This window comes from Idiotropiscis lumnitzeri, chromosome 10 (genome assembly GCF_059441095.1).
Source record: "Idiotropiscis lumnitzeri isolate Australia: NSW breed Sydney's pygmy pipehorse chromosome 10, RoL_Ilum_1.0, whole genome shotgun sequence".
NCBI classification, from domain to species: domain Eukaryota; kingdom Metazoa; phylum Chordata; class Actinopteri; order Syngnathiformes; family Syngnathidae; genus Idiotropiscis; species Idiotropiscis lumnitzeri.
Genome location: NC_142400.1, coordinates 3,797,757 through 3,811,504, shown reverse-complemented (window position 1 = coordinate 3,811,504; position 13,748 = coordinate 3,797,757). Strand labels below are relative to the sequence as shown.

Sequence of the window (13,748 nt, the reverse complement as noted above, 5' to 3'; positions counted from 1 at the left end):
CCAGTGCCCTGAACTGCAAACTGGGTGGACGGATGGACTGGAAGTGAAGATGACGTCATGGCGATGCTCTCGTGGTTTTTACTTTTCTGTATTCAGACCGTAAGGGGCGACTGTTCTGATCGCAGGTGGAAGACTTTGTGTGTGTGGCCATCAGGTGTAGCAAAGGTGCATGCAAGCATGGTCAAGTTGCGACGGGGGCGGGGTGGGGAGAAATATGACGTAAAGTACTACTTGAATTCTCAAAGTGAATCTCCATGTGTGAAGTATTGGGAGATTCCATAAATATTTTGCACAATCATGCAGAAACTGTTATTTTAAGCAAAACATGTCATAAGTCACAATTTTTTTTTTGTTGGGGGGGCACTTTTAAAATGACACTCGACATTTAATCAATGACATGTTGTATACTGTATGTACGCTACGCTGAACTTGTGTGGACTTTCGGAAACTGTTTTTTTTTTTTTTTTTAATGGATGTGCGGACTAATGTGTCACTTTATTTTGTAATCATTTAATAAAGCTGTGAATCTTTTGCAATAACTGGCTTTTTGGTTTACTAACGTCCTCAAACCCAGTGTTCCCAACTTTTATTAATTCCAGGACACACCCCTAGGCAAAAAAAAAATAGAGAAAAAGTAGATCTACAGGTTAATTATGTAAAGTCCGTCATTTAATGGAAGAGCATTTGATTCTTACCATACGTGGTTGGGAGAGTTGATCAGAAACTTTATTAATTAGAAAATTATTTTTTGGTCAAAATAATTTACATTGGATAACTTCTGTGGCACACTTGATATCTAACGGCATACCAGTTTAGAATCACTGCGTCGAACCATGAGAAGCGAGCAAATGTAAGACTGAACAAACCGCTAAAACTATAAGTCCCAGAATGCACTGCGATGTCAACGCCACGTGTTCTTCTTCGGGGACAAACGCAACACTCAAAAATCAGTTTGCATTTATCAGATTTAGTGTCGCTATGCTGTGACAAATATCTTCTCAGTGGTGTGTTATTCATTTTAACCTTTCGCAATTAAAAAAAAAAACTTGGCATTCTCAATTGCTACTTCCTGGTGTACTATGGTAGCCTTTGAGGGTCTAAAAATGTGCAGTTTTTTTTTTTAGGTCTAGGCCCCCAAAATGAGGTCTAAAAAACGTGAGTTTGTGACAGTACAATTGAATGAATAATGCGGATGTAACCAATTCTTCTGAGCTAAATTTTAAGATTTAACCACCGGGATGTGCACAATACATCCAATTTGAGGAAATGAGGCCTTAAATGCAGATGGTAGGGATTTAGGCCCACATTTGGTACTCAATCCTTTCCTTCCCATTGGTGATTTGCCTTTCTGCACGTAGTCCTTCGTGCTGGCGCATGCCCACTCGCTCTCCATCGCCACATGATGATGTGCGACAGGCCGCGAGACCTCGCCACCCACCACGTGCCCCCCCGGCACGCCCCCCTCCTTCATAAGTGATGCTGGCTGATAGGCGGCCATTGGCTGAGCGTTGATGCGTCGGTCAAATCGGCCTGGTTGCAAGGCGCGGAGACAAAGGCATGAGGATGCGCTTATTGGCGTGAATAATGACAGGGAGGGGTTTACTCTTTTTTATGGAGTGAGAGGGCGGGGGGGTTCATATCACGTTTTATAACATGTGCTCATGATTTCCTTCACAGCGACAATTTTTGGATGCATGCATCTGATAGATAACCAGAAATGTGTTAAATATGTTGAAAAAAAAATCATTGAATGCGACCTTCCAGTTCTCTCGGGTCGGCTATGCTATCTTTGATTTTGGGAAAAGGGCTGAGGTTTTCCTTGTGACTGATAAAATACATTCTGATAACAAACGTGGCATAGTTGTGTCACTATCCCTATTTGTTAGCTAATAGGCAACGTCCTGGTTTTCGCTAGCAGACTGAAGATGACAGGACTTTACCATATGAGACCCTTGGTAGGGCCCAAGTTCCATCATCAACCCCATGTGACTCAACAGTAAAAAAATAAAATAAAACAACAACCATAGTGTAGTTTGAGTTGTCTGTCTATTTGTTAGCTCGAGCTAGCAAGCTAATTCCTGGTTCCAGAATGACGTACGACAAGAGTGCATTGCCATTGCGGATTATCGAGGGATGACATAAATGACATAATACAATTTTAGATTCTGGGTAGGGGGGGGGGATACTTCCATCATGGCTCAAATGACAAAAAGAGAAAAAAAAAGATCCATCACTTGCATATATACTGCTTTATATAGTTTGGTTATTTCAGTGCGCGTCTCTACATCGCCGCTAGTGATGCAGCAGCGTGTTGCATCATTGGCCAGTGCGTGTTAAGGATGGAGCAACACTCTGACAACACCCCCCCACACACACACACACCTCCCCCTGAGCTGTAATGACAACGTGCAGGCTGCAGAGAACACAGTGTCTCCGTTTGCAGACAACCTCTGACCCCCTCCTCACAACACTGCCATCGTCTATTTGATCCCATGCAAGACTCCTCTCAGAAAATTAGAAATTTTATACAAAAAGCACCCAAAATTGTTCCGTAGTCTACTTTTTTGCATTTGTTCTTCATGCTGCTTGAGCAGCCAAGTCGGAGGAAATGTTCGGCATACAAATTCCTATGAATTTATTCCCATCAATTTCAACAAATGCAAGACTCCTATTTAAAAATGATCATTTTGAGACAAAACGTTCTAAAATTACAGCGAAACTTGCTCTCATGTTAATAATGTTTGCTGTGTCTGCGCAGATAAGTAGGATAAAATATTCGGCATCAAATCTACTCTGATTTTAGTCTTTATTTTATCAGGAGTCACATAATCAGTTGGAGCACATGCAAGACTTCCCTCTGAAAAAAGTCATCGTAAGACCAATTTACTTAAATGTGCTCTCTTGTCAATTTTCATTTTTCTGTCTAGGCATTGAAATAGTACAACTGGAGATGTTCTGCATTTTAATCAAGTTGATTTTATTTGCCCCATTGACTACCCTTTTTCCATCAGTATTTACATCCATCTGACTGCATGCAAGACTCCCATTTAAAAATGCTAATTTTCATACAAAAAGCTCCAATGTTGAACGGTAACTTGCATTGTTATATTTCTCCTTCCCACTGCTAATGTGATGAAGTAAGACGAGATGTTCTGCATCCGAATCACACTGATTTTATTTTTTCATTTGCACCATAGCTGCCTTTTTTCCTCCCATCAGGATTGACTGAAAAGCTGCTTATCTCCTGCTCGATGAGGTTAAGGGTTCTCCCCCCCCATGTGGTTGATGATATCATTTTTCGTGATGATGATGTCATCATGCATGCAGCGGCATTCTCAAAAGTCACATTTTGACATAACATTCAACATGAAGCCAATTGTTTTTTTGTTAGTTTTTTTTTTAAAGAGATGAAGCGCGGTATTTCCGGAATTGCTCTCTAAGCCTGACGCCAGCCATTCAATTGAAGGCAGGAAATCAGTTTTTCCTGCCCCTGGGTCCTCTCACGCAGGAGACAATGAGAACATCCCAACCATGCGGGTTTAAAACAACTTTCTCAGGCAGTGGCTTATTGGAAACAATAAAGGCATGGACAGCAAGAGTGGAACGAGCTAGATAGATGCGTGGTTTTGATTGTCGTTTGCAGGCTGGACTATGCAAAAACTACCCATCAGATTTCGAAAACTCTCCTCTAACGTCCTCAATGAACCTGGAATTAGCCACACACACACACACACACAGAATATAATACGGTTTCAAAAAGAAAATTTTTCACGTTTAGATTTTTTGACCTGCCTAATTTTATCATGTTGGTGAAATACATAAATGCAGTTTTTGATACAATTTAATTGTATTCAGGTATACAAAATTTGGTTTGGCATAATCAGGACTGCCCCCATAAAGTTTATTTTCTGCCCATTTGTGTTGTTGCTTGTCGTTTTTCTGTCCAATCCCAAATGTCTCCACTGCAGTCTCCACATGTTTTCGCCACATGGCTTTTTGGAGCTGGTTCAAACCGCTCCTCGGCTGGTTTGAGCAGGTTAGACTCCCCAAATAAACATTCCTGCATAAGCACACAGGTCTGAAAAAAGGTCCAAGCAAAGAGAAAAAGAAAAAACACACTTTGAAAGAACCACTGTTTTTGATGTGCTGTGAGATTTTTTTTTTCGAAAATATTTAGCCTTTTAGGATAATTGCCCAAATCATTTCTAAGTTACTGTCACATTATCAATGGAAAATTCCAACGTGCTTGCTGAAATTAGTTTTTTTCTGTTCACGTTTGTGTCGATTCACTATTATCAGAGGCCATGGCAAATAATCTGGTTGCCTGTTGTAATTACACCGCCACACGGCAGGGGGCAGTCCTACATCAAAAAGTTGTGTTGCTCGCATGTTTTGATGCGACGTGGGAAATTAAATCGCCTGACTGCAAATGCAGGTAAGAATTATTTTTCACATTTCTTATTCGAACTTTGTTACTGATGAAATTAGAACATTACATTAGAACCAAAAAAAAAACGTCGTTTATTAATTACTACCCATTGTTACATTCACAATGTAAATGACAAGCAAGTGGAAATTGCACGTTATTTGACTGAACTGTTTTCTACTTCTTGCCTTGTGTTATATAATGTTACGCATCGCGTGAGTGCCTGCCCTTGTGTACATACTACACTCCTTTATTTTATTTTCCGCGGTGTTTTTTGCCAGAGCCTTCAGGCATCTACACATCATGTTGGATACCTTTTACAAGCGCTACAACTTATTAAACTGTCAACAGCCTATAAAATGACGACGGGGCGTGACGCTTGACACTTATTAAAATGTCTGCAAAGTTGAATAATCTTGCTGTTTGCCAACGTGACATGCCTAACACATCAACTACAAAATAAATGAAGGCGTATATGCCGGCTCACGTGCACTAAAATGAAAAAAAAATTTCTGAAATGACAAAATAAAAGCGAGATGGTGAAATAAAATGTGGATTTATGACAAAGCAGCCACAAACAGTCACTGAAGGCTTAAGAGTGGTTGATTGATTGTTAGATTGATAGTTTGTGGTGACGTCAGAGGCACGCGACGTCGAAAAATAGTGCTTCATTGTAGTAGCTGGAGGTCCGAGCAATATACGGGCGGCGGGCCCAAGTCGGTCCGAAGTTCTTGTTATTGTTGACGAGATCATATTGTTATCAGTTTATATGCAAATTATTAATGGCGTTCCAGTATGTAGGCCAGTGTATGTGTTAAAAAGCGGGTGTGTCATTTCCACTGTGAAAGCTAATCTCGTCTGAGTCCATTCAAAGCATTTGTGTGTCTGCGTGTGTGTGTGCACGCGCAGTTGTGCATCCATAATGCATGTTCACCTTAAACATCCTCACAGTCGATCAGGGAACACATACCAGTCACATCAATACAGAGTTTTTGTAGCAGTGGTCCTCCAACTTTTTACTCCAAGTGACACATAAAAAATAGTTTTTACTCCAAGTATAACCATGAGAAGTACAGCAACATAGTGGGCCAAACTCCTCATCAAAAAACAAGATAGCTTTATTCCTAGATGGTATATTTTGTATTATTATTTATAACCCACTGTAACATGATGCACACTTGGAACACTAACACTTTACTTGAATATAGGTGTGTGTGTGTGTGTGTGTGTTGGGTGGCTTGGTTGTATGTCAATAATGAATAAATTACGATGTACTGCACATAAAGAAGAGCACACTGTTCTTAAAGGTTGAATGTCAATGCATTGATCTTAAAAGTTAAATTCAACGGAATTGTATTTGGGCAGTGATTTCTTTTTGGGTACCACTAGAGGGAGCCTGTGTCCCACTAGTGGTATGTGTAACAGTTATACAATACAGGTATGAATTTATTATTATGTTTATGATTATTTTATGATTACTTTGGTTGTTATGGTTTAATTAACAGAAGTGTGTTTGTATATGTGTGTGTCTGTGTGTTACTGGACCCAATGGTGTCTGACAATGCAACTGTAGAAGAGCGACTCTGTAAACTATGCATGAGGAAATGCACACCTGTTTCCAGGTAACCCAGGCAGGCGTCCTCAACCATAACGCTCACCCACTCATTCACAGCGTGTGTGTCTGTGTGTCCACACAGATATACACTTGCGCATCTTCACCTGTGCGGGCTCTCTTGATGCTTTGCGCCAGGCCTCTCTCCTTCTGGCTGGCCCCTGCTGACCACTTGATGAAGCGCAAAAAGGAGGTAAAAGACGACAAGGTCGAGTGAAGCCCGAGCACAGGAAGTGAAGTCGGAGCGCAGGCGGCAACCAGAGCAGCGCCCAGCCGAGGCCAACATGAATCCTTTGTGGAGGCTTTATAAGAGCAAAGTCATGAAGACGCTCAACCCGGATTATGTGGACGACGAGGTTGAAGAGGTACTGGCGTGCATGTTTTTACTTGAGCAAGCTCACTGGCCACACCGCTATATTAGGTACACCTTTCATTGAACTCAAATCCAATCTTAAGATTGACAACACTGAATCTGGATCCTAAAATATTTTTTTTACGATGATAATAATGCTGACTTTATTAATTCATCGTCCATTTAGGGCCTGTGGTTCATGACGCTTCCTCCGTTTGTGACTTTGCAAACACGCTGACTGATAAAGCTTTTTATGACATCTTCTTGACGGACGTGTCGATTTTTCCAGTGGGGTATCAAAAATGTATTGCACATAAATGTAAAAAATATATAAATAAACGAAAAAAAAGTTGCATTAAATGCATTGCAGCAGTATTTATTAGTACTTAGCTAGTGATTCTTTCTTATACCACTAGAGGGAGCACCACGCTTTAACAAACCCTTTAGCAACGTATCCAGGTCTCATTTTGGCTCCATTAGAAATGACCTGCAAAAAAAAAAAAAGTGAGAAACTCAATCCGGCACAGAAGCACGACAAAGGGATCGTCTGGCATTGCTTGGAGTGACACAACAGGGTAAAACCTCCATTTTGAGTCCTCCATTTTGTGTGTGTGTGCGTGTGCGTGTTTGTGTGTGTTCAGGTGAGTGAGGTGGAAGAAGACATGATGAGTCCAGTCCAAGACGAAAGTCAGAACGCCGTCTCCCAGCTGGCCCGCAAAGTATGCCAGATGTGTTTTCATAGGTGAACATCTCCTTTCACCTTTGACCCCTCGTGTGTGTGTCCGTGTGTGTCCAGATGCACGGGGCGGGGGCCAAGAGCTGGAACAGACTGTCGGTTCTTTTTAATAAAGACGACGAGCACCAACTATTGCAAGAGACACAAAATCCTCCAATCGCTGACCAGTGAGTGTGATATGTTCTCGGTGTGTGTGTGTGTGTGTGTGTGTACATTTGTTTAGAACTCTTTGTCCAAAAAAATTGAAAACTGAAGAAAATATTTTTGTAACCACTCATTGCAAAAAAAAGAAATTAACTCCAATACCTGATGACCGGATATATATATATATAATGTACAAATTGATGTCAGTCCACTTGCAGTCAAGCCTGAGGAACCTTCCAGGCCCGCTCGCCGCAGTGGATTCTGGGATAGCTTCGCCACCAACTGGGCCGCCAAGAAGCAGGCGGAGGCCGCCGCCACCGCCCGCGAAGCGACGAACGACGAAAGTGCAACCATGGCTCCCGAGGATGAGCGGGAGGAGGCTGCGTCGGCGGGTCCGTCCGAGGCGCCTGAGACGGATGGCGCGGAGGAGGCGGAGCAACAGGAGAGCGACGGCAACAACGGCTTCTCCAAATACGTCACGCTCGGAGGAGGAGCGGCCGGCGAGGACGCGTCCTTCAAGTGGAACTTTGTCACCAGCAAACTGGCCGAGTTGAGGAGAGCCAGTCCGGAGCAGAGCAACTAAGAGAACGTAGGTGAAATACAGCCCCCGCTGGGGAATTTCAGGTACTACAGCAGGTAAGAAAAAAATATCCAACTAGAATGAATTAATGATGCAGTGAACCAAATTATTATTATTTTTTTTTCAAACATTCTGTAAAATGAACCGTCTTCGATCGGAATGCAATACCGCCATGGAAATTAATCGAGAGACCGCCATGTTTTCTTCAATTTCTTGCTCATTTTAATGTCGGGTGCCACTAAACGTGTATCAAGTGACTAACTGACGCAAAACACACCAATGAATGCCGAAAAGCAACATTTTTGAGCATTACGATGTCATATCATTTATGTGAACACTTGTGAAGTGATTTGGGTCATTATCAAGAAAATCTATCTCAATCGGCTGTTCAATTCAACTCCTTTGAGATCTTTTTTTTTTGTGTTGTTTAATGTGCCTTTAGTTTTATTCGACATTTAAAATGAAAAGGAAAGTGAAGAAACACACGTGGCCTCTTAATTTTTCCATGCCTGTATATAAAATATCATCTTTCAGAGAGATGCACATACCTAAAACACAGACACATGCGCACATCATTATGCAACTCTTTGGAACTGTTGAGATTTTTGTGATTTTTGTTTTTCTTTGCTTGTGTCGTGTATATTGGCTTGGGTTTTGTTTTTCTTTGAATGTTGCGATACAAATGTGTAAAAAGTACAAAAATCACTATAATAAAGACAACTGAACCACATTTTAATCAGGTTTTTTCCATCATTATTTGGAATTTTATTTGTGCCTGTGAAAATATTTTTTTGTTGAAAAGATAAGGGATTCAGAAAATGGATGGATGGATTTAAATTCCTAAAGGCGCATTACATTTTCAACTAGTTAATGTGGTCAAGAACATATTTTCTGTTTTAAACTGTATTTTCTGTTGTAGGTTTCTCAAATCTTGGCGTTATTGTTCACAAAATCCCCGTTTTGGACAATTGCGACCACGGTAAGGCTATGCTCCGTTTGGCCACCAGGGGGTGCCATTTAACCGTTGGAATCTGTACGTACGTCACAGTCTTCACTCAGCCTGCACGTCAGCTGCCGTCAGTCTGTTTTATTTCTTCCTCTCGCGTGACTGACTGATCCGAGGCCAGTTTGTCCTCATTGATTGAATGATTTGGAGCGGATCTGCCTGCTGCACCCACATCCTCTTCTCTGACTTCCTGTACAGTCATCCAAAAACAATGCTTCCCTTTGCAGTCTCACACCCTTTCAAGTCACAAACCGTCGGCATTGTGTTCGGGCTGCGGTACAATAAAAAGACAACAAATAACAAATGCTATGATGATAAAATAAAGCAAATTAGAACTTAAAAAAAAGGGGTTGAATAGAAATCAAAAGCGAAATGATACAGGTGAATGCAATGAGAACCAAATAGAATAATGTAAAAAAAATGAGAAAATAAAATTAAAAATGGAATAAAGCGCAAATGTCAATTCATGATTACCAGTGATCAAGGTCATGTTTTATTAGCTTACAAAGCCAAATAAACTAATACATAAACATATAATATGTAAAAACCAGGAAACATTACATAATTAATTACATACAATAATTTAAAAGTAAACAGAGAGTAACAACTAAAATTGCCATCTGCATGATTGACTTTTTTATGCGTTCAAAAATAATTTACTTAATTAAATGAAAATAAATTTTAATACCTGTTTAAAATACAACACCAACAATAACAAGTGCAATGAAATTGAATAAAAAAATAATTGAAAAAAGACGTAAATAAATAAAACAAAACAAACCATATTAAACATTAACTGAAGTGTTTTACACATGATTAAGGCTCCTTTTCTCAGAAAAATGTTTCACACATTTCATCCCTGACAGGTGTGTGAGCGAGCATGCACGTGACCTATGACCTTTGCCGTTTGACCTCTGTTTGGCTCCTGGTGTTGCACGACCAAAATGTCTCCTCTTCCTACCCACCGATATTTGCCATAAGGTGTTTATTTCGGTGTGCAGGTTCACCTCGCAAACCTTTTCGGTGACTCGCGGGTGGAAGATGTCGGGGTGATGTCATCATTGTGTGCTTGTTAAATGAGTCACATGGGGAAAAGGTGTGAAGAAAATGAGCTGGCGGGTGTTTTCCCTTTCTCGTCGTGTCTTGTTTGGTCTGACGAAATGCCAGATTACGTTAAAAGCGGGGAGGGCACGTGCGCACGGGTTTAGACAGAGATGTCTGGTGGCGTTCAGGTATGACCATGGTGGGCGTTTCTGTGGTGATGACTCACGTCACATCTGGAAAACATGCACGCATGCCTGCCCCCAACATGGAAAAAGTCAGTCTTTTTTTTTTTTTTTTCTTTTTGGGGTATGATGTGTGATGATAGCCCTAGAACATGAAATGGAACTTGTCTGACTTCTATTTTCACTATCAAAATTGCAGTGCCTGCTAAATGCCACTAGGTGACAGTATGGTCCCCTTGGGTGGGTGAGTAGTTTTACTTTATTTTTGTTTTATGTGGCTAATTCTTCCTACGCAGACATTTAGTTTTGCGTTTATTATTTAGGTTGTTATATTTGTTATGTATTTCAAAATATTTGACTAAAAATATAAAAATAAAGGAGAAATGTGAACGATAATCAAAACTAAATCAAATTAAAAATTGAATGAAATCCAAATTTATGAACAAACCAAAAAACTAAGATAACAATATTAAATATCTATAGACAAATCTTTCATAATTAAAAAAAACAAACAAAAAGCCAAATAAAGAGTTGGAAAAATTTGAATTAAGTATTTTAAAATATTTTAATCAAATTAAAAAAAATTAAAAGCAAGATTGAAAGAAAAATCACAGACACAATCTAAAATTTATTCTTACAAGTTAGTATAAACTGTAAGCTAACAGCTAAGCTACATGCAAATAAGTTATAAAATAAATGAGTGAAATGATTCAAGTTTAAAAACGAACTGGATCAGAATCTGAATGAGACCTTTGCTACTCCAGAAAAAAGTTGAATCCAGCGGCAAGTTAGCATAGCTGTGCGTAAGCGAATAAAGTTTGATCGTTGTTGCGTTTTTGCTCGTTAGAGCGAACAAGTCGGCACAAGTGCACATGAATCACGTCTCGGGCTGTTATTTACACTCAACACGCAGTTTTTATTAATTTTTTTTTTCATTGATGCTTTTAACAAGTGAATCAAACTGGATGTAAAACGCATGAGTCAGCAAAACGCCTTTTCACACACGACACGCATTTGTTGACGCGAGTGCAGATGTTCGTCTTCCCACCGTAATCTACTTCCAAACTTTTTCACGTTCTCATAATAAACGGTGCTGAGAGAATCATTTATGGCGGGCAAACATTCAGGGGAGTGTTTCAAAAATAGGGTTTCAAGACGGCTTTTGGTTTTGAAACCAAGGTTAGGTTTTCAAGTGAGCGTTTTAAACCTGGGTCAGGATTGGAGTTTTAAATAGGGTTTCAAATCATGGTTCGGGTTTCAAACAAGGATTCATTTTTCAAAATGGGGTCAGGGTTTTTAATTCAGTGTTGATGTTGGTTAAGGTTTCAAATGAGCATTCCAAGCCTTTGTTATGGTCTCAAAGTAGGGTTTCAAGCCTGGGTAAGGATTTCAAGACGGGGTTAGAGTTTTAAGAAAAGGGTCAGGGTTTTAAATTAGGGTTTCGAGACAGAGTTTGGGTTTCAAATTAGGGCTTTAAACATGAGTTATGGTTTTAAATTGATGTTTCTCAGCCATGGTTGGGTAGGGTTTCAAAATGGGGTTTCAAGCCAACTTCATGCTTTTAAAGTAGGGTTTCAATATAGGATTTCAAGATAGGGTAAGGTTTTGTGTTAAGGTTTCAAAATAGGGTCTCAAGACAACTTCATGCTTTTAAAATAGGGTTTGTGACCTGGGTTAGGGTTTCAAAGTGGTAAGGTTTTAAATTAAGATTTAAGTCACGAGTTGGTACTTCAAAACAGGATTAGGGTTTGAAATTTAGTGTTTCAAGTCTGGTTTAGGGTTTCCAGCCAGTGGTGGGGTTTCAAACGGTTTTAATACAGGGTTTTAAGGACTGGAGTAAGGTTTCAAATGTCCTCTGGATTGTTGACATTTTCTCACATGCTGGCTGCTTGAATCTGTGCTTAGCTGAATGCTTCATCCTCTGTTTACCGGCCTCGGGCTCACCCCCCATGTTGAGCCAACCTCGCAAGGATGCACGCACACGCACGCACGCACGCACACACACACACACACAGTCTAAACATAGAACGACTTAGCAGATCAATAGAGTGTTGATCAATTTGTTTTCCGTGCTCTCATTTGTATGTGTTGCCTTTATCGACGATGACGATGATGATGGCCACCAAGTGAACTATTTTCTGACGACTTGCAGCTGTCCATGAATTCATTTTGTGTAGTTTAGTCTCATATAATTTTGTTGTCTTGTTCTATTTTGCATTTTGTGTGTTTCTAAATCTGATCTTATTTTCTTTTTATTTGTTGTTATTCTCTTTTATTGCACATTTAAGCATTTTTATTTGATTCTCTTTTGTTTTTGTTATTGCGTCCTTTTGATTTGAATGTGTTTTATTTTTCAGGAATTATATTTGATTTGACCGACTTCATTTTCTTTCATTTCTGGTCATATTTTTTTTTTGGGGTTGTTTGTCTTTGACATTTTTTTTTTTCATAAAATTTTATTCCGTTTAAAAAATATTTTATTATTTTATGTTATATACATTATGTAAATATTATTATTAAATTTACTTTATTATTTTGTCTGTATTTCATTAATGTTTCAATCGTATTAAATCTAACCTTTTTTTAACTTAATTTCAACGTCTGTTTTAGATTTAGTTTATTTTTTAAATATGGCATGCATTTTTTTTTTTTTTTGATTTCATTCGATTGTATTTTGCCGGTGGTCAGTAGTTGAGTCTGCACGTGCTCGGGTTACTGTTGCTACAGCTGCTGCTTTCTCTACATGTTGTTCTTTGCTTCTGTATGCACGCACACACACGCACACACACCCCATGAGAACCAATAAAAATGCGGTGGGAATAGAAATAATCTGTTCCAGGGTCAAACTGTGGCCATGGTCACAATTTTATTGACAATGCAGACAATGTTTGAAGTCATATCCTATAGATTCAGCACTGATAATGTTAATAAAATGCTGCGGGTAAAAGTAAATCTTAATTAAAAATACAAGCAGCTAATCACTGCAAAGTGCTAAAAACAATAAATCAGTATTCGTACATGGTGAACTCTTGAAAGCCGACTCTTGGCCTTTGTTGAGAGGCGCAAACAGCAACAGAAATCCAAAGAAAAAGCAACAAAAAAAAAACATGCAGGGTCACTTATTTTTTTTATACTGCTTTGCTAATTTAGCTCACTAACTATGTTATGCTATATTACACCACACTTTACGCTAAACTACACGATGCTATGCTACATGATGGTATCCTAAAAATACACTCTGCTATAGTACAATAAATCATCTTCAGCTACGCAACACTCCGCTATGCTATGCCAAAAGGCATCTTCTTGACTTCCTCCTGCTGCTGTCAGCGTCTCCTGGCAGTCTATTTGCGATGTGGGTATGCGTGGCGACAGCGCGCGCGGGTGAAAAGGTCTTCGGGTGTCGGGCGGAGATGTTGACGGAGGCTGTCAAGAGGTCTCGCTATTGTTCTTTGCAGTTTTATATATATATATATATATATACAGTGGGGGGGGGGAGTATAAAATTTTTTTTGTGTCCACTGCACATTGCCTTTAAAAAAAAAAAAAAAAACTCCTCCAGTCCTTCGGGCAGGGGAGGACTAAACATGAATTTGTAGCTTGTTGAGCAGTATGTGGTCCACATCTAATGTCATTAAATTGACGCGTTTTCCCCCCAGATTTCAT

The 13,748-nt window shown here is 39.6% G+C and overlaps 1 protein-coding gene across 4 annotated transcripts; it reads left to right on the top strand.

Annotated features, from left to right (window-relative positions):
- The first annotated feature begins 4,340 nt into the window (after positions 1 to 4,340).
- Positions 4,341 to 8,519, top strand: LOC148328652 (uncharacterized protein C1orf232). Of its 4 annotated transcripts, none has more exons than XM_088307235.1 (6): positions 4,368 to 4,435; positions 6,000 to 6,048; positions 6,124 to 6,403; positions 7,032 to 7,109; positions 7,187 to 7,293; positions 7,478 to 8,519. In XM_088307235.1, exons 3-6 carry the CDS (start codon positions 6,323 to 6,325, stop codon positions 7,851 to 7,853), a joined length of 642 nt encoding a protein of 213 aa, XP_088163361.1. In that variant the 5' UTR covers positions 4,368 to 4,435; positions 6,000 to 6,048; positions 6,124 to 6,322; the 3' UTR covers positions 7,854 to 8,519. The 4 variants fall into 4 exon arrangements, with proteins under 4 accessions (XP_088163360.1, XP_088163361.1, XP_088163363.1 ...); XM_088307236.1 differs by having other exon boundaries at positions 4,399 to 4,435; positions 6,177 to 6,403; XM_088307234.1 differs by lacking the exon at positions 6,000 to 6,048 and having other exon boundaries at positions 4,341 to 4,435.
- The last annotated feature ends 5,229 nt before the right edge of the window (positions 8,520 to 13,748 follow it).